The sequence below is a fragment of the Strongylocentrotus purpuratus genome, unplaced genomic scaffold (assembly GCF_000002235.5).
Source record: "Strongylocentrotus purpuratus isolate Spur 01 unplaced genomic scaffold, Spur_5.0 spur5_scaffold_2, whole genome shotgun sequence".
NCBI lineage: Eukaryota > Metazoa > Echinodermata > Echinoidea > Camarodonta > Strongylocentrotidae > Strongylocentrotus > Strongylocentrotus purpuratus.
The window spans coordinates 9,742,456-9,763,885 of NW_022145605.1; the positions used below are offsets into that span (position 1 = coordinate 9,742,456).

Consider the following 21,430-nt stretch of genomic DNA (forward strand, 5'->3'; position numbering starts at 1 on the left):
TTTTTACAATGTCCAATGCACAATATATTTGAGTTGCAATATACACGGAAGAATATTTCAGTCAATAGATATCAAGTACCGGGTATCACATTCTTTGAGCAGCAATGGAAACATTTTATAGTTTCAAATGAGATTGATTAGGCAACTGGGTCATCATAGTTACCTGCTGAAACATATAACTTTGCACAAAGAAACATTTAAATATTGAAATATTTTCTTTCTCAATGTGGAGTGAGCAACTCTAGTTTGTGTATACACTGTCCTACTCTAGTTAATGGGGCAAACAGGTGAGTAATAACCCAAGGATACCTACTAATCCCATTGCTCTTTACCGGTACTTTAATTATAACTTAACAAAACATTCTCCTACATACATGTACACACGTTTATACTGTAATACTGTAAGAGCATTGGTTCGGCTAGGTAAGGTTTATACCACAGGGCAATATCATTATTGAAATGGGCAAGTAATAGTTTATTATCATTAATATTCCAATTATTGCTCATCATTGATGCTGTTCAAAGTGACAACATTGTACATAAATAGTTTTTAAGTACTGACAAACCATTCCACTTAGAGTCCAATATGTAGAGGCATCACAAATCAGTTTGAGTACTAGCCAAAATAACAAGTTGTCGAAATGGCCCCTTCACTTGACAAAGCGCCTTAATATTAAGAAGGGGAAAAAATAATGTCCTTTATATACAAAATTTGTCTATACTCAACGATTTATTGGTTTTTGATTGGTAGAGAGCTCTCCTCTCGACCAGAAATATTAAAACCATTTTAAGATTACTCTGAAGAAGAAAAAAAAAAAAACCTTTTGGGAGTAGACATACTATTTGAGAGTTGAACATTTTTAATTTTAAAAAAATTCATTAAAATTTTAAATTGTCAAATTTTTGTGTAAATTGAAATTAGTGTTTTAATTTTTTTCTTAAAGCAGGATAAAAAAAAACAAATAAACCCTGCCTTAGATATAGTCACCTCTTGCCCATAGTTTCAACCAGAACCTCTCAAGACGGTGTATATTTGTATACTAAACTTTGAGAATTAAATTCAGATTTTTCACTGCTAGCGTAGTATTGTCAACGTCTATTATTTTTTAAACAGGTACAAGTAAGTCTATACCTACTTAACATCACAATAATAATGTTGACCAATGGAAAGGAGCACACATTATGATGGCAAGAGATTTTCAAAATACAAAGAGTGGGCACTTATGTTAATAAAAATCATGTTCATAATGACAAAATAGTAACCATTTCCTAAAAATAGGAAATCTGTAGAGCATTACATTCATGGTTTAATTTTATTTACCTGATTTCTCAGTCAAAAATCACATTGTAGCATGATCAAGAAGGGAAACAACATAAGCTGTAATGTCTCACATATTCTTTCACTCAGTTAATTAACTATTGCCCATAAAAATGAGGATGCTCAAATGATTTTACATAAAGGACAGCACCAAAAAACAGACGACATGTTCAGAGGTACATAAGCAAGATTCTGGCATTTCAAAAGTTACCATCCATTTCGATCCCTTCAAAGGTATTTCATTTATCTAAATTGGCTTTATATTGAGATGTGGACATCATAGCTAAGCTTTACAAATTACAATATTGACTTTGTTCAAACGACCTATAAAGATTGGCAAGAAATGCTTCCTCGGTGGCAGGGAGCAGTTAAGTTATAAGCGAAAATAAGAAATGTCATCAAGCCATACTGAAATGCCCAAAGACCACACTCTGTTCATCAGGTTAAACGTTCTGCTGGTCTCGGTGTTCAATGATTCTCCTTCAATATTCATCTCAATGAGAACTAGTAAGCATGACTGCATTCAAAACATAAGATGCCCTATGAACTATCTCATGTACTACATGCACACTACTTGTAATACCAAGTGGCAGTTAAACCAGGCAGTCTTATATCTTCTACCTCTCTCCACCTACATCCATCTAAGCGTCAAGAAAAAAAGACATCCTTCTACAGATGGTCCATTGGTAGAAGTTGCCTTCGGTCCACAGTGATCAGATCCTGTCCCAGAATATCCTCATCTTGTCCCGCAACATCTAAACTTTGTCCCACAACATCTAAACTTTGTCCCGCAACATCTACATTTTGTCCCGCAACATTTAATCCTTGTCCTGCAATATCCATACTTGGTTCCGCAACATGAATACTTTGTCCCGCAACATGGATACTGTGTCCCGCAACACCCATCCTTTGTCCCTCAACACCCATGCTTTGTCCTGGAACACCCATACTTGGTCCTGCAATATGGATACTCTGTCCCGCAACACCCATCCTGTGTCCTGGAACACTCATACTTGGTCCCGCAACATGGATACTTGGTCCTGCAACATGGATACTCTGTCTCATAGCATTGAGATCTTGTCCTGGAATACCATTTCCCTGTCCCTCATCACTGACTAACTGTTCTGATTCATCCATCCTGTATTCTGAAATGCTCACTCCATCTCTAGATGACGTGCTGGGCAGGAAAGAAAATTCCATGTGTTCCAAACTATCTCCTTCCGGCTCCCTTTCTGCCATTTTCGTCTTTTTCTCCCGCTTCTTGCGTTTCTTTGACTTCTTCTTCTTCTTTTTCTTAGGTATGCTAGCTTGTGGGTCGTACAAAGTTCTGTTTTTCATGATTTTCTTGAAGAGGTCCTGTAAAGAAAGAATGGACCAGTTCGAATTTAGTACATGACACACATGACCCCTAAATATCCACAGATTAACATTGATAGATTCCACGCTGTGCATTTTAGAGTAATCACTCAAGACATGTACTAGGAGATCATGAATGGTGTTTCGTTAACCTTATGAAATATATTACTCATGAAATATTGGGAGGAATCGATCACAACCCTAACCGGAAATTGGTTACGCTACCCTTTTAAATGCAAAAAATTGAAAAGATGGATCAAGAGATAACCTACCTCTCCAGATAGGTGGTTTCTGTGGTCTTTGGAGTCAGGCAGTGTCACAAAGAACTTGACATCGACCTTGATGGACTCGGGTCTCTTGAGGCGATCCTGGTTGAAGCGCTTGCAGGCCATTCTCTTCCTATGGGGTGTGGCTTCCGTGACCTTTACCAATGTATTGAAAGACAGAGCAAGACATATTATTATTACAGTGAAACCTGTAATGACCTCTTGAGGGAAGTATGAGAAGTGGTTTTCATCAAGGCAGGTGTTTTTATGTACAGGTTACAATACAGAATTCAGTGAAAAACGCTGTTCAAGGGAAACAAAACAAGTGGTCTTTATAGACAGGTGGTCCTATACAGGGGGTTGCAAAGCAGATTTGGCTATATTATGAACAGGGATGATAATAATACAGTGAAGCCTGCTTTAGACTCCACTGGTATAGAAAGACAAGTTGTCTATAAAGAATGCATCTTTTTTGTTCTCCTATCAGCTATTAATTTATTTCATAGGGGTCAAGATTTACCAAATGTAGACTCATACTGCCTTACAAAGACTAAGAAAGGGATGAATTGAACCAATAAGACTGCCTTTGGGGAAGACATGAATCTTCAGTGAAAGTTCCTAGCCCCTCACATGGAAATTAAATGGGTAGATTCTTTGGTTCATTACAAAGATCAATATATTAATAGCATCCAAAATTCATTCAGCGCTTTGGGCCTTATGGGAAAAGCGTGGTATAAGTATTAATAATAAATAATAAATAAAATAAATAAATAAATAAATATGAATGAATGAAGCAACCAATCGATCAATTAACCAATCAATTTTTCAAATCTTAACAAACTAAAGCAAACTTATCTCAATATTACCTGATAATCTGGGAAGAATGCAACCTTCTTGATATAGATTGCAGCAGGGCAGTTCACCTTCTTGGTAGACTTCCTAGATGTGGGATCCTTCTCTTTCATGTCTTGATCTTTAGCCTGTGGGAAGGTAGATAAAAATGAAATGACATTCTAAATACTTAGTTCGTTCATAGCCCATATGACATTATGAATATTCAAATGAACAAGGTAACAACTTACAACTTGAGTCAAGTGTGGATTCAATATCTTGTTGAAGGACTTGAAACTTGTACCTTGTGATTCACAGTCCTAATGCACTTGTCATTTGTAAGACGCACCTCTTGACCCCCGGGAATGGTGCGTCATTGTACCGATGTGAGTCGTACATTTTGATACCATGACGCACCTTCCGTCACAGAAAGTGACACACCATTACATTCCATCGACGCACATTTGAGTCAAACATATGACACACCATTTCATGAAAATGACTAGCCAATGACGCATATTTGAGAAACACTTCTGCTTGGAGAAAGTGACGGTCCCATTGACACACCAAATGACGCAACGTGGTAAAGTGACTTACTATGACGCACATATGGGTCAGTATTGTGACGGACATTTTGCGGCCATGACGGTACTGTGCGTCGCAATTTTGGGGAACATGACGCAACCATGACGCACCATCCCCAGGGGGTCAAAAGGTGCGTCTTACAAATGACACCTGCATAATACAAGACTTATACGCTAGATTTCAACAGTTTTTATATTGAACATTCTGACAGACTTGAATAGTTGCCACCCATATAACCTTGATTCCAATCACTTTTAGGACTGTTTTTATAAAGTTGTTGTAAAAAAAATTGTTTTGATTCTCCCAAACCACCAAATAGGAAGCTACAAAACCACATTTCACTCACTTAACGACAGGTAAACAAATTCCCACCGAGGAGCACTGCAGGTATACATAGTCCTCCTAAACTGCAACCCCCTCCCCCCCCCCCCCCCCTCCCTGAATGCTGCAATGCCATGTTTCCCTCAATGTGGATCAAGGGTTAACAAAGTCCTGCCATAGAGCCAGTGTACCTACCTGTTGATCAATCCCTTCCCCCACAATAAACGATAGGATAACAATAGGAAAAACCTGAAGGAGAAATATTTACCATCCTCTTTTGCCTCGTCTGTTCTCTCTTGAGCTTCTTAAAGTTCAGGTGGCGGTCTTTACCCTGGTGGCAGCAAAGCACCTTGGTTCCTATGACGATGGCTGGACCAAAGGCTGAGGGAACACTCTTCAGAGACCAGCGAAACAATTTCTTACCATGCCAATCTATGGATGATAAATAAATTGATAAGTGAAAGAAACAGTATATCTACTTTTGTCGCATTCCCTCAACTGAAGGAGGTAACCCGACTAGTAAATCTACAATGAGAGGAGGCAGCTTCTTCTAAACAAGGGAAACGCTCTCGGCGGTCTCGCCTGCATAACGCAATTCAATATGATAAACCAGAACGTCAATGACGTAGCGCTCATCTGCATCTCGCAACAACAAATATCTTAAATTTTTTGTGGTACACTTTTGAACTGGTCAAAAAATAAAAATTCGATGCCCTGGAAGGGACATAATTTCATTTCATTTGCATAAAGTACCATAAATAATCAATGGAGAAAAATCTCAAAATTCTGTGTAGAAGTTTAGTGTTCCAAATTTAGCTCTACCAGATAAGGCAAACCAAATCAAAATCAATCAAGAAATGAGGGAAAAGAAGCAATTTTTGTTATTTTTGGAATAAATTTGCATAAATTACCATAATTAATTAATGGAGAACAATTTCAAAATTCTGTGTAGAAGTTTAGTGTACCAAAGTTAGCTCTACGAAATAAAGCAAACCAAATCAAAATCGGTTGAGAAATGAAGGAGAGCAAGCCTTTTTTGTGATTTCAAATAAATTTGCATAAATTAGCATAGATAATTAATTTCACGATTCTGTGCAGAAATCTTAAATCCCCCTCCTAGCCCTATCATATGAAACAGTCAGAATCAAAATCGATTGAAAAATAACGAAGAAGAAGCATTTTGAAAATCTTGATATTGATGCCACAACAAAGTCTAAGTTTGTTGACCTTAAATGACCTTTGACCTTAACTTAGTGACCTGAAATTCTACTCACATGACTGGGGAGACTTGATAACCCTATAGTTAAAGTTTCATTGACTAAGAACTTATACTTTCAAAATTATATCAAAAATTCAAAAACTGAACCTTAGGTTAAGTTTTCGATGATGATGCTACAACATAGTCCAAGTCTGTTGACCTGAAATGACCTTTGACCTTGACTTTGTGATCTGAAATTCTACTCACATGATTGAGGATACTTGATTACCCTATAGTCAAAGTTTCATTGACTAAGAGCCTATACTTTAAAGACCGTCACCACTACTGGGCAAGAAGGGATTAGACCACACAGCGAGCCATCGAGGTCACTGTGACAGGTGGCTATCTCATTAACTCAGCTCTCATTTAACATAAGAGAAAGAGGATCATGGGGGACCAACAGGCACCGATTGGGGAAGTTTTCTATATAGAGGGAGCAAGTAGCTACAAGTATGGCAGTGTGCCTTTAAAAATTATATCAAAAATTCAAAAACTTAACCTTAGGTTAAGTTTTTGATGTTGACGCCGCCGCCGTCGCCGTCGCCGTCACCGGAAAAGCGGCGCCTATGTCTCGCTTTTTGCTACGCAGGCGAGACAAAAACTAATTTTCCTACCACTTATTGATTTTATTACACTTTTGCATAGCAAGTTAGCAAGAGGTGAAAAGATGTGAAGAGAACTCATAACACCTACATTTGGTATGATTTGATATGATTAGATGTGCTTTCATCATCATCATCATTCAGCATCCCCTTTTCGCATGCTGCAGGGTTGAACCTTTTTTTTTTTCCTTTATGGCCATTCTCCAAGCCTTCAGGGGCCAGTTTCTCAAGACCGTTGTAAGTCTAAGTTCGTGGACATCCCATAGAAACGTGTACCGTAATTAATGTTGTATAAACCGCCCTCGTGTATTAACCGCACCCCTCTTTTTCGCCCTAAAAAAAAACAGTAGAGGACCTAGGATAGAACCTTGTGGTACGCCGTGTAGTTGAAGAAAAATTGGAGGAATTATTATTATCAACTACATATTGAAATCTATCAGAAAGATTACTTTCAAACCAAGATGACAGACAAATTTGAGTGTTGTTCTAGTTTCCGAGTGGTGAGTCATCACACCGATTACTGAGCTGGGAGACATTACCAGGCATAGCGCCAGGTGGAGGGGCATAAATAGAAACTTTAATTTAAATTTTTTTTTTTTTTTGGTGTACCGTGTATAAACCGCACCCCCCGACTTTGAATTTTTTTCGGCGGCAAAAAGGTGCGGTTAATACACCGTTAATTACGGTATTAATTCTACAAAACAAGTTTCAATGGGATGTCTAAGAAGTTATACCGAATGACGGTTTCCAGAAACGGCCCCCTGGTCTTCAGTATCCGCCCTTCTGGCTTCTAACAAATTATTTCAGCCCTTACAGTGTCCAGCTAGCAGCTTTATGCAAAAATATCTAGAAAGAGATAGAGTCTGCCTTTTCATACCTTCTGTGCCAAACTTAGTACTCTGATGCTCGACGACGAATCTGGCGATGGTTGCCCTCTCGTAGGATGATATGATCTTGCTGACTTCCTCCTGGGACGTGGCGACGTAGGTCTGGCCACCAGCAACGTAGATAAAGTCTGGGACCTCACTCACTTCACAGCTGCCGGACTCCATCCTGAGAAAGAAGTACAGCTTCTCCTGGAGTCCTGGAAGTTTTTTCACTTCAGCTGCCTTGGGTCACTGTCCTGTGTTTGAATTTGAAAGACATTAGAATTGTACAATATATCTAAAGGGAGTGGCAGTCAATGAATAATATAATTTTTTGTTTTTGTATTGACAAAGGTGCATTGAAGTGGCAATGTATTTTCTTGGACAATTTACATTATTCATGCTTCAAAAGCAGGGCTGTCAACTTTGGGGAACTGCTTGGAGGAAGATTTCTTTTCTTCAGAGGTGATAGTGAGCACTAAAAATAAAAATCAAATAAATCAATAATCAATAAAAAATAAATGTAGTTTTTACTCAACAGCCCCCCCTGAGCCGAGACAATTTGCATACGATACTATACGCTAGTTTGTCCTAATTAAACGCTATCGAACTAACCACAATAGAAACAAACGCGGGAGATTTTCATTTCACACGTTTTTCATAAAGTTAAACCGGGAGAGCGGGGGGATGGGCGTGGTAGGGAGTCTCCCGCTTCAAGCTGGTGGGACGGTGGGAGAATGAGCATGGTGGCGTGAGACTCCCTCCAAAAGCGGGAGACAACCCTGTCAAAGACAAAGGTAAAAGTTTTGATGAGAATTTTGACAAACTTCTAGTTCTAGATCTATTCAGATTTCAGAATTTAGAATTCAGTCTAGATTCTATGTCATGATCCAACTAGATCTATGACTGTAAAATGGCATTGTGTGAATGATTTTAGTGATATTGATACGTAAAGTGGAATTAAGATTGCTACACAGTATAAATTGCATATTGTATTTACCATACCGACCGACCGACCGTACCGTACCGTACTTAGCAGATTAGAGTTTGTAGAAATGACTTTAACTGTTTAGGTTACACGAAATACTATGTACGGGACCGGTATCACTCCCAGAAAGTCATCACCACCGATATAAAATACAAAACACGACAATATTCGTAATGCATACGTTAAGTTTAAAAGGCAATCTAAACATTTATAAATAAATTTACTTACTAATGTAACAATGAACGTCAAATGAGGTCAGAATTCAGATGAAGCCTGAAATTTAGGATGTCTAGGCTCTGGCTTCCAAGATAAAAAAAACAATTTTCTTTGCTTAGTCTTTGCTCCACCAGACCCGCACGTACACATTGATCGAAAGTTATAGCTAGAGCTGCTAGAGCGGGTGAATGGGGGAGGGGGCGGGGTGGTCTAGCTCTTATACAAAGATGTTTGCAGGTTGAGATTTTTCTCCTTTTTTATGAAGAAAATGAGCAATTTTTGTAAATTAGACTTGGGCATTCTTTGGACCCAAAGCCGTTTTCTTTTGCTCTCCCCATTCACTCCATTGATCAGGTTTGCAGAACTTTGGACTGATGGCTAACTGACTTCACCATTCTATTTTGTTATATGCTTATTCCTTTATTATTATTATTATTTTTGTTAAGAGGGAGAGGGCAGCCAGCCCGGGGACAATTTTCCCTGAAGTACATGGATCCCCCCCAAAAAAAAATTTGCTTGAGAGTCTAAAAGTCTAAATTTGACATCCCAGCCCTTTAAAAATCTTGATGCAACTCTTCTCGTATCTACTATCACTTAATCTCGTCCAACGATCCTCTCCTAAAAGTCTCTTCTCTCAATGAGCTTTTATTTCACCCCTGCTCTCTCTTTATATGTATATATATCTCTTACACTCACTCACCCCTACACTCTCTCTCTCTCTCTCTCTCTCTCTCTCTCTCTCTCTCACTACCCCTTTCTGTCTCTCTTTCTGTCTCTCTCTCTCTCTCTCTCTCACACACACACACACCTTTCTCTTCATCTCCTTATCTCTCGATTCCCCTCTCACCATTCTCTGCCCTTCCTACCGGTATACCTCTCCACTCTCTCTCTTTCTCCCACATTTTTACACACATAAAAACCCTCGCTCTCTTATCTTTATTTTCACCCCCTTCTCTCATCCCCTTCTCTCATCCCCTCTCTCCACACTCATATCCCCTTCCTTTTCTCGAGCACTCGCTCTTTCTCCCACACCATCTCTCTCTCTCTCTCTCGCGCTCTCTCTCTCTCTCTTTCTCTCTCTCTCTCTCTCTCTCTCTCTCTCTCTAGCTCTGACTCTCACATAATTCCCTCCATAATGACATCATTCCCAATCAAAAATTCTTCAAACTTTGATGACACATTTTTTCTTGAAAATAAGTCGGAATAAGTCCCAGTTTATTTTCTACAAAAACAATGCTTGAATGCTTCTTTCTTTCCACAGAAATTCAAATGAAGTAAATATACAAAAAACAGTACCATGTCCATCTTAATTACCTACCACATCATGACTTCAGAATATTGTAAATGGGAGAAAACAAAAGTCAACCAGGAACAATAACAAATTGTCAGTTTATGAACAGTTTATGAACAAAAATTAATGTACAATAAATTTTTGAAACTTGTCTGTGAAAACCTTAAATTATTTCACACTTCAAAAATGGTACCTGGATATTATACCATACATATATACTTGCTTTTTAATACACTGACAATGCTGGAATAGTTCAATCTGTAAATCGCCATGTGCTTAATCTTCTTACATTTTTTTAAATTCAAAGTCAGATTTGTTGTGATTCTGCCACCTGTACGTCATACCAATTAATATGCTTCAATAATTACTCTCTGATACAACTCAAAGGTTGAGTTAGTTCTAAATTATGCACCTCACGTATCTTAACTGCTGAAATCTACTTGGTTTTTGTATCACTGAAATCTAATACCCAAACTATTACAATTCTGAGAATAAAGATTAAAGTGAACAAATCACCTGAAATTAATTTTTGTTCAGTGTATATTCTACCTGTACACAAATTATGTGTGAAAGTGTATGTACTGTTAATGTCCTTCTTGCTCTCAGCAAACAGATTCGTTGACATAATTAGTTTGATCTCATAAAAAAAGAGTTATTATCAATTTTAAGATTGATTTAGGGCAAAACCATGTTTAGTCCTTTGGACAGAATCAATAAAATGTTGTCAACAGGGTTGCTGGTGTTTGTTCAATTCACTTTACTTCACATTTTATAAAAATATGTGCAAGTGCAAATAAAATGGACTTTTGATAATGAATGTGACAAAAATGTAGTTCATTTGTTCTTGTAAGTAATCAAAAAAGGGAATACAATTATTGTATCTATTATTTCTGTTTTGAACAGTTGTAAATGATTTATATAATATTCTATTCAATAAGTTCGCCCATGATTGACCCTCAATGTCGGGTTTCAATTAAATTACAAATTGAGATGAAAAGAGGCTCACTGATTTCATGATACATTTATGGGTCCATCATTACTACAAAAAAACATTACAAATGTTAATAAAAATTCAGGTATGTACTATGAAACAAAGACTAGTTAGTCTAAAACAAAGACTACCTCTTTTTTCAAACATTGTCTCAAATGTTTAACTATTAGTACCTACAGCAGACTTGCTCAGAAACTCAGCAAGTAAAAGAAGAAACACAAAATTACAAAAGTCTTACATATACATATACAGTTTCCTTTTTGAAAAGATTAATATATACACAAGCACAATTCCTTTGATGATGCAATAATTTGTTTTAAAAAAAGATATAAACAGGAATGACACAAAAAAGTTTACTTTTATAATAAAAGAATGCAAATATACATTATGTACAATTAGGACTATTGTTCGTACCATAATACATAGAATAATTGTTTTATTAAAGAATTTTTTAATGACACAAAATCTTTGACCTGAAGGAAAGTAATAATGGCACATAAAATCGTTTGTATCAGATTCTGGCTTTTGAATATGCCCTCACTGAGGGTATTTTCAATATACTGACAGCGGCACAAAATTATAGTACAGACAACGCACAATCTCTGCTAATACAAACAAACCTGTCATAATGCAATAGAGAGGCAACATAGCATCTGTTTGGAGCCAGAAGGGCCTTAACTTTGAGTAAAATGATATTAGTTAGCACCCTTCTGGCTACACACAGACAATACTTTCATTCCCTTGAAAGTTTTTCCCATTGACATAAGAGGCCCTGAATGTAGAGACAGCTCATCTCCGTACAGGCGTGAAAGCAAATGTTCTCCTCTTTATAAGGACATGATGCCACATCGAGTCTATTGGAACACTCCAAATTATACTTTTTCATCCATCCAAAAACTAAATAATATCTAGCAATTCTTCAAAAATGACGGTTTGGCTTCTGGCAAATCCCTTGGGCTCTGAAATTATCAACCATTTAAAGGTCTCCTGTATTTTCTTTTTCTTCAGATAACCTAAAACATAGAAACTCTTGCCAGGAGTGTACCGGTAAGTATATAAGTGTAAGTAAGTAACTTACTTATATGAAATACACATTTTGGTGATTGGGGTCTTTTATAGTACTTTTACAAGGAGAGCAATATTTCAAATGTATGCATGACTTTGCTCCATGCCTATATTTTTCCCCAAAGGATGTTCAAAGACTTTCAAGAAAGTTACAAGGATATTAATGGAATAATGGTGTTAGATTTAATGACAAAGCAGCTGGCCATTCTGTAACTTCTGTCCAATGCACTTTCAAAATGTTACAGTTTTGTTTTTAATTGTGAACTACAGGAAAACCTGAAGAGTCTTTATTCTTCTTCTTTACCAATGAGATCAGCAACCAATAACTTACCCCATTACATTTTTAAGGTTTTGAAATTTGACACTAAGTTTGGCCTTACTATTTTAATTTTCTAGCTTTATCCAAAATAATGGTTAATTAATTTCTTCAACATATGGTGGCAACAATTTATGTGCCACATATCTTACTGTTCACGGGGAAAATACACACAGAAATGATTTTTGTTCATCTATACAAGCCAAATTTTACAAAAGAACAAACTTTCCCTCTTTGTTCAAATCAGGAGAAACTTTCATCTTACAAAATATCTAATCTCTTGTTGATAAAAATCAACAACTACATCCTGATGAAACGGGAAAAAAATTCAAATTCATGAATTAATTCACATACTTCTTCATCCCACACCTTCGAACACATCCCTTACGATATACACCATATGCAATTCATACATCAATATGCCGACACCTTTTTTAAAAAAGCTGAAAAAAAGTCTATTCCTTCAACAACATTGACAGGAATATGCAATCGCTGTCCAGTGTCGGCATCAATGTCATACTGACTTTTCTCTTTCCAACCATAACTTGCAGCATTGAAACATCAAATCATGAAAGAAACAAATCAATTAATCAATAACCGTTGTCACCTTTTGATCATCTCATATCAAAACTGGTTCGTATAACACCAATACCTGATTGATGCACTAATCTTCTAGTCAGACAATATTTGTCATGTCTAAAATCCAATATCAATAGTAATAATATTTCATTCTGGTATAGCGCATATCACACTATGATACAACGTCTCTATGTGCTTCCAAAGGACTTCAGATATTACTACCCCACCTTTAAACAAACGTCTCTTCCTGACTCATTCAGCTAAAACAAGAGGTAAACACAGCTGGTCTTAGATCCTACAATCAAAGAAAAAAATGAGTTGTGCAGTAGCTTATTTGAAAAGGCTGATCAAAATAAAATCAGTGTAGTTAGGCAAAAATTATTCCTATTCAAATGATGAGGTACATGTATGCTTATACATCTACTACATTTTATAATAAACAAATTCAGCTGCATTGTCCAATGGGAGCCAATAGGACGTTATCTCTATGTTAAAGTATATGAGTGAATACCCTTCTGGCTCTCAACAGACCATATGTAGTTTTTCTTTCCCTCAATGAGTTTGTATTTCACTATCACCGGTAATCATGCAAATAAATGTATGTTTATGTCTTTCACTCAACTTAGATTTTATAGCAATCTAGTCTTTCATAGGAAGTGTTCAATAATACCCCTGTTTGGCTTAAAAATGTTGGATGTCATTTGCTACATTCTGGCACTAATAGAAGCATTAGATATCGCCATTGAGTTGTACATGCCTATATGCACAGCAATACAGGGTACTTCTACATGTACATTCATAAGCTACCAGCAGCACAAGCTCCATCATTGCTGTTACAACGTCCTTATGACACATAAACATTGTAAGATAAAAGGTCTAGGGTCATTCCATGTCAAATCACCCAAAAAATCTGAAAATCTTAACCCGACCATTTTTGATTTTGATGAAACTTAGTGTACTTGTTGAGTGTGATCTCACAGCACCAAATCCCAAATTTTAGGTCAATCGGGTGAGGGGTTTGGGAGATACGGCCCACCAAATTTTGAGATTTTTTCAAAAATGGGGGTGGCGGGCCTACCTTTGAACCCTTGTATCTCGGGACCTAATGGGTCAATCTTCTCAAAATTTGTATTGTTGGAAAGGGTATTCAATAAGGATTCCAAATCTGCCGCCATTTTGAAGATTTGTACATGTTGGGGTACTTTGACCTCTTGACCTCAGATTTGACCTTGAAATTGACCTTGTGGATCACGTAACTTTGACAACATTTTTCATGAAATGTAATCTCTGACATGTTCACTAAAACATATAAAAGTTTCAGAGATATAATATTTTTTGTTTTGGAGCAATAATGATTGAAAGTATCCATGCTCACAGATATTCACAATAAACCCTATTATAATGTATACAATACATGCAATATGCACAGTACAACATACATCTTCCACATGCTTTTTTGTTTTAGTCATATCCATCCTAAATGTCAGCAGTACTTGAATAGAAATAAACTGACAAGTTCATATAGGCCTAAAGGGTAAACAGGATGTATGGCTTTAGACCTCTGAGTCAGTTCTAGGATAATTACCCCCTGGAAAATTCCCCCCCCCCTCGGAAAACTACCCTCTAAGGACAATTACCCCAGAGGACAATTACCCCCCCCCCCCCCCATTTGTTACAGGGGAAGTCCATCCTGATAATAAAGTGGTTTTAATCAAAGCAGATTTTTTTTTTTTTTTTGGGGGGGGGGGGGGTATATTATTCTTGAGGGGTAATTTTCCCGGGGGGGGGGGGGGGGGGGTAATTGTCCTAGGGGGAAATTGTCCGGGGGTTAATTGTCCTTGGGGGGGGGACAGATTGTCCTAGGAGGTAATTTTCTGGGGGGTAATAATCCTCTGGGTGTGATAGTCCTTGGGGGGGGGGGGACATTTCCTGAGGGTTTATTTTCCAGGGGGGTAATTATCCTAGAACCGACTCAGAGGCCTAAAGCCATACATCCTGTTAACCCTTTAGGCCTATATGAACTTGTCATTTTATTTCTATTCAAGTACTACTGACATTTAGGATAGATATGCCTAAAAAAAAAAAGCATGTGGAAGATGTATGTTGTACTGTGCATATTGCATGTATTGTATACATTATAATAGGGTTTATTGTGAATATCTGTGAGCATGGATACTTTCAATCCTTATTGCTCCTAAACAAAAAATATTATATCTCTGAAACTTTTATATGTTTTAGTGAACATGTCAGAGATTACATTTCATGAAAAATGTTGTCAAAGTTACGTGATCCACAAGGTCAATTTCAAGGTCAAATCTGAGGTCAAGAGGTCAAGGTACCCCAACATGTACAAATCTTCAAAATGGCGGCAGATTTGGAATCCTTATTGAATTCCCTTTCCAACAATACAAATTTTGTGAAGATTGACCCATTAGGTCCAGAGATACAAGGGTTCAAAGGTAGGCCCGCCACCCCCATTTTTGAAAAAATCTCAAAATTTGGTGGGCCGTATCTCCCAAACCCCTCACCCGATTGACCTAAAATTTGGGATTTGGTGCTGTGAGATCACACTCAACAAGTACACTAAGTTTCATCAAAATAAAAAATGGTCGGGTTAAAACCATTGGGTGATTTGACATGGAATGACCCTCTACTGGTTAAAAGGATAGGAGCTACATATGCCCTTCTACTACACACACTTCACTGGAATGATCCACTGCTTCGTGTCGACTAGCATACAGTTTGCAGAAGACAAATGTCACACAAATATACCAAAGAGTATTGCAATTTTTTTGTTCTGTTCACTTACATGTACACATACATGTATGCAGCTATTTGGATGGGGCAGGTTAGAGGAGAGACAGAGAAACGGATAGGCAGAGGGGGAGGGGGGAGAAGGGGATAGAGAGATAAAGAGGAGAGAGAGAAAGAGAGAGAGAGAGAGAGAGAGAAGGGGAGAGAGAAGGGGATAGAAAGAGAGAGAAGGGGAGAGAAACAGATAGGCAGAGAGAGGAGAAAGAGAGAAAAAAGAGAGAAAAAAGAGAGAAGGTGAGTGAGAGAGAGAGAGAGAGAGAAGGGGAGAGAGAGAGAGAGAGAGAAGCAGATAGGCAGAGAGAGGGGAAAGAAAGAAAAAAGGAGAAGGGAAAGTGAGGATGGGGAAACAGAAAGCGTTTTAAGAGTGCGTGGAATGGGTGAGAGACAATCAGAGGGGGAATGAATAGAAAGGGAATGAATCGGGGGAGGGGGGGGGGGGGGGTCTGAAGGTGCAGAAAGGGTGGAATAGGGGTGGGTGTGAATCTCCTAATGAATCTTCTAATATACAAAAGAGAGGAGAAAGAGGGAAGTGACCGAGGAATACAACTAAAAAGAACGTCTCTGATTTCTGCTGATCTTCATGCACCCTATCAACACTTAACATGACATGCTAATCGCCACATAGCCCTACAAAATCAACTGTCAGCAGTAAGAGGCCACACATACATAATGCTTGGAGAAGAATACTGAATACCTTTTCAATAAATATACATTTAAAAACCATTCATATGAGCAAAAGCAATGTACAGATGAACATGTGTATATGGCGTAATTGATTTTATAAGCCATGGGCTAAGGTATAATTAGTAATACGAGAACATCTCTGAGCCATTCACAGTCAAAAGGACATCTTATTGCAGGTTTTTCCCATCAGATCTTTTCCAGCCTTGTTGCCTCCAGCTCTACCAGAACTGCAGAGATGATCCATATTGTAGCAGTAGATCATCCATCTCTTTTTCCTGTTTCTTCTTTTCCTTCCTTCCTTCCTTCCCTCATTTCTAAGGCCGCTCTATGTCTACTCTTGCAAGGGGTGGGTAAATAAAATTCGCTCTCCACGTAGCAGCGTTCTCTGACTCGATCACCATATCTTCATGGCACGTGCAGACGTAACTCAGATCCCTCCAGCTGGATCACTTCTTCAACCAGAGTCTTCAACAAAATAACAAATATATCCTCCTAAAACCAATCCTTAAACTCCACTCTCCAGAGGCTGTCAGAACCGGCTTCTCCAATCCGTGCCACCATCAGACTCCTTTCATCACATTGAGCCAAAATCTCAGTCTGGTACAGTTCATTTCCATTGGTCGATCTCCCTTCACTTTGGACTTACAAGAAACAGTGTGTCTACTAGAAGTCAGTATGACGGGGTTGAAGGTTTATTTGACGGTAGCCTCGGGTTTACTATCCACACTAGAGCTGAAGAGATATGGGAAAGATATAATGCCAAAATGAAACATCCGATGAAGAAAAGTGATGAACACTATGGAACAAGAAGTTGAAGTCTCTCCTCTAGGAGGGTCAGATACACGTACATTTATGACAGTGGTGATCTGACTCATGCCTCAGGCTTTATTTTGTCAAAGATTTTAATTTGAAAAATATTCATTATTATTTTCCCACAAGTAGCACTGGGTGTGTACGCATGTAGAGGTAATTGGGCTTATACTCTGTGTGTACTTACGCTACAGTTAACCTACTAAACTTGGGATTTATTTGCCATTGAAAATGACATGGACCAATCTTAATAAGAATACTTTCAAAGTCAAAGAACAAGGATCTAGCATATTTGTGGTATAAAACAAATTACACGTTTTCATCCCTTCATTATGCAATCTATCCGCTCTTGTTGGGGCTGAATGAGCACTGATTAAACAAAGCACGACATCTAATTGAAGGATAAAGACAGATAATGAACTCCTTGGCATGCATCATTTATATAATATCTAACCCAATTATTTCTTTCAAGAGTGTTGGCACATGACAATTTGAAGAATTTAAAGTGTTGCTTATCTTCTTAGTTTCAGTAAATGGTTACATGCACATATCTGCGAGTCTCATTAGAATTACAATAATAACATACAGGATATGGGGGTGTTTCACAAGGCCTTTTTTCAATGACAAATGACAAAAATCAGTGACAAATCTGCTGATAACCAATCAGAAGCAAGAATTTCACTAGCTTATGGCAAAAACTGTCATTTGTCACTGATGACAAGTTTTGTGAAACACCCTCTGTGAGGTCGCATATCCATTTAAAATGAAATATCCCCAAGATTGCACGAAATGAATCTAGTTTAAATCTTACCCAAGGGATGACAAAGCGAATCTCCCTTTCCTTGAGTTCCTATACGGGTTATGAAATGATCGAGTCTTCAGCATATTCTTCACAAGTATCTGAACAGGAGACAAAACCATATCACAAGAATAACTTTATATTGAACTCACTTCAGTTTGTGTTCAGCAGCTCTGCTTATCTACTGCGGAAAATCAAAGGACCATATTCTACTTATTCAGATAAACCCGACTCTGGGTCTAAAATCATGTTTAACAAAAGGAAAAGTTGGACATAAGACTTCCATTGTTAAATCAGAGTTTGAACAAATTCTCAAGCCCAGTATCGGGGTCAAGTTTCAGTAGAATATGGGCAAAAGATTTTAATAGGGTTAATCATAATACATGCATTACAAGTATGGCTAACTAATTCCATATTATTCTTGTCAAAGTTAACTTGTTGACCCTTGAATCCTCTCGTCCCCATAGGGTCAAGACAGGAGCTACCTGCATGGTTCCCGTAGACAACGGGTTAAAGGTTAATTCCTATAACCATGAAGATTCTTGCACAACCTTGAAAGACAAGGAGCATTTTGGGGGTTTGGGTGCTTTTAAAAATCTTGTGAAAGTATATATAATTTTAAGCACATACTTCATGGTGAATTTCACAGAGACTTCATATGTGAAAATTCCAGAACTCTTTAAATGTTATATTGCTTCCCATAACCATTTAGACTGCTTTTTAAACATTTTTGTTTACTTTTTCAAAAGATAAATAGTACCTATCTAGGCATCATCTAGTCTTATCATCATCCTTCACAATATAATTTAAAAATCTTTAGGATATTTAAAGGGATTATTACAGCATTACTAATAACTTACCTTTTGGACTGATTTTTGAACATGCCCCCCCCCCAAAAAAAAAGAAGAAAAAAAAGAAGAAGAAGATAATACATGTAGTACATTATCTAGGCACCATCTAGTCTTAAAAAGAGGATCACAGAATTAATGATAAACAATTTTGCTTCACATTACCTCTTGAACTGACTTTTCAACCTGTACTTTCAATAGTTTACATCTTAATTGTAAATACATAATAATAATAATAATAATAATATTGAATTTTTATATAGCGCTTAATACAAATGTCTCTAAGCGCTTTACAAATATACTATTACCCCAGTCATTGGATTAAGTGCTTGCATCTCACAAGGTTAGTTTTAAAAGTAATTTTTGACCAGGCCTGATGGGCCATGCTACTTACAAGAGTTTCAATCTTTGGTAGTCGTTTGATACAGCTATCTACTTCATCCTGAGATACTTCGACCAGTACACAGTTCTCTTCCTGTGACATCAGTGGTTCCTCACCATGTTGCGTTATCCAGGGATCTTCCTACAAAGGAAAAAACAATGAGAAAAGATGAGTCGTACAATAGGCCATTTTTGTAACGTAACTACATCTATGCATATGCCTCTGTGAAGCTCCTCAATACAAACTATTTCATTCACCTGTTACGAATAAATGCATCTCAATATTCAGAATTCAAATTGCATACATTAGTTGCTGCTAGGTAGAACAAACATCATGGCTTGTCCTAAATAGCGACACAAAGCTCTTTGGAAGCGCATAGAGATGTTATTTCATGACGTATTATGCGCTATACAAGAACTAAACTATTATTATTATTATTATTATTATAATATATGCAATTTACATTCTGACTATCAAAGTAAATTATCTAAGTTTAAATTTGGTTACATGATAGGCCTACTGCACACTGCTCTTCCTGATGGCCAGCTAGCAGGTATTATCATATCATGTCTTTTAAAAATTTACAATTGATCCCAATCCATCATAAGTCCTCCAATCAATTATGCGCTATACAAGAACTAAACTATTATTATTATTATTATTATTATTATAATATATGCAATTTACATTCTGACTATCGAAGTAAATTATCTAAGTTTAAATTTGGTTACATGATAGGCCTACTGCTTTAGATTTACGATTGATCCCAATCCATCGTAAGTCCTCCAATCAATCACAATTTTCTATTATATCAATCGCAAATAAGTCGCGATTAATATCAACTCTTTAAAAGACGGGGCTAAGGACTACCATATACTCATTTAATACACTTAGTTCAAGACAAATACGGGTAAAACGTGTTGTCCAAGGATGCAAGCACCATGAAAGAATCGAACCTGGACCTCTCGTATGAGAGTCAAGAGCCTTTACCAATAAACCATGGTGCACCCGCTGTGGTCTACCGTATGTCAGAAAGACTTTTCTTACCTTGAGTTCAGGTAGTGTTATTCTCTTCTGGGGTTCTTTCTCCAACGTCCTAGAGATTAGATGCTTCACCTCAGCTGAAACCTCGATACTGCCAAATAAGAAGAAGAAAAAAAGCCTTAAAAGTTTGATGGAATTGTATGAAAAGTTTGATTTCCTGTCTGTTTTTAGACATGCACATGAGTATATGGATCCCATGGGTCGTAGGAACTGAATTCCATTAGTCCTTTGTCCATAGTCAGAACTACCCCATGTGTGCCCCATATACATACATTTTGATTATTCTAGGGGGTTGAGGCCCCAAAAAAGGAAAAATACATGAACAGGACAATTTTCACTCTGGTACTAGATCTGCAAATACATATCTCAGAAGAATTGTTTCGATTATATTCTTATGATAAGAGGAGCTGCAAGCGGAGGCGGACGTGTTTCTGCTGAGCTCCCTTGTTTCTTATATTTTTTTCCGTTTTGGCGTTTGTTTCTATGCTGTGATTGGTACTAAAGTGATGATCTGGACGCGTACAAGCCATTTCTAGGATGAGTCTTTTGATTTAGCTTTTTGATTTTCATATATTTGGTGATTTAGTGATCAAATTTTGGCTTTTTGATAGTGAAGGAAGTCAAAATTGCAGTTGTTTTTGATGCGCGTAGTGCTAAACACCTGTTGTCAGTGACAACATATTGCGCACTCTGTTATTTGTTTTATTACTTCTTTGTTTTTAATTGCGCATACACCTGCGCCAGCGCCTTTCATTTGAAGTACGCACAGAGGAATTATCCTTTATTACAATATGAACATTTTATGTTACTATTAATATGAAATAATATGAATAATAAATAAATAAATAAATGAATAATAATAATAATAATAATAAATAATTATATTACTGGATTTGTAAAGATATTATTACGCTTTGTACTGATATGTGCGTTGGGTGTGTTTGAGTGCTGATAATATTATTATAGTTCACAATTTGGTTTTTATTCAATTATTGTTTTTATATTTTCCTGTTTTACGTGATTAACTTAATCATAATTTGTTCTTGAATCGATTGGGTGAGTGGTACATACGCGGTATTATTTTATTTTACTTTTAGGCTCTGTATAAGCTTGGCTTGTTAGAGCTCTTGTGAGTTGTGTGCCGCGGGGTTTCATATCCTTAAACTGCTGGCGAACAGAGCAACAAGACCAAGCTCTGTA

At 37.2% G+C, this 21,430-nt stretch overlaps 2 protein-coding genes across 3 annotated transcripts in view; both read right to left on the bottom strand.

Annotated features, from left to right (window-relative positions):
* LOC105446864 lies at positions 1 to 8,734 on the bottom strand. The gene is made up of 6 exons (XM_030991613.1): positions 8,620 to 8,734; positions 7,415 to 7,660; positions 4,946 to 5,109; positions 3,807 to 3,920; positions 2,947 to 3,096; positions 1 to 2,674 (listed from the first exon to the last, which is right to left on the bottom strand). The coding sequence occupies exons 2-6, from the start codon at positions 7,587 to 7,589 to the stop codon at positions 1,988 to 1,990; spliced, it is 1,290 nt and encodes a 429-aa protein (XP_030847473.1). The 5' UTR covers positions 7,590 to 7,660; positions 8,620 to 8,734; the 3' UTR covers positions 1 to 1,987.
* A 7,698-nt stretch (positions 8,735 to 16,432) lies between these two features.
* LOC580313 (calcium/calmodulin-dependent protein kinase kinase 1) overlaps positions 16,433 to 21,430 on the bottom strand; it is a 69,393-nt gene continuing 64,395 nt past the window's right edge. For both annotated transcript variants that reach the window (XM_030991615.1, XM_030991614.1), the window contains 4 exons: positions 20,234 to 20,321; positions 19,199 to 19,327; positions 17,969 to 18,057; positions 16,433 to 17,079 (listed from right to left, as the gene is read on the bottom strand). In XM_030991615.1, coding sequence (XP_030847475.1) covers positions 17,040 to 17,079; positions 17,969 to 18,057; positions 19,199 to 19,327; positions 20,234 to 20,321 — 346 coding nt within the window. In that variant the 3' untranslated portion in view covers positions 16,433 to 17,039. The remainder of the gene's footprint in view (positions 17,080 to 17,968; positions 18,058 to 19,198; positions 19,328 to 20,233; positions 20,322 to 21,430) is intronic.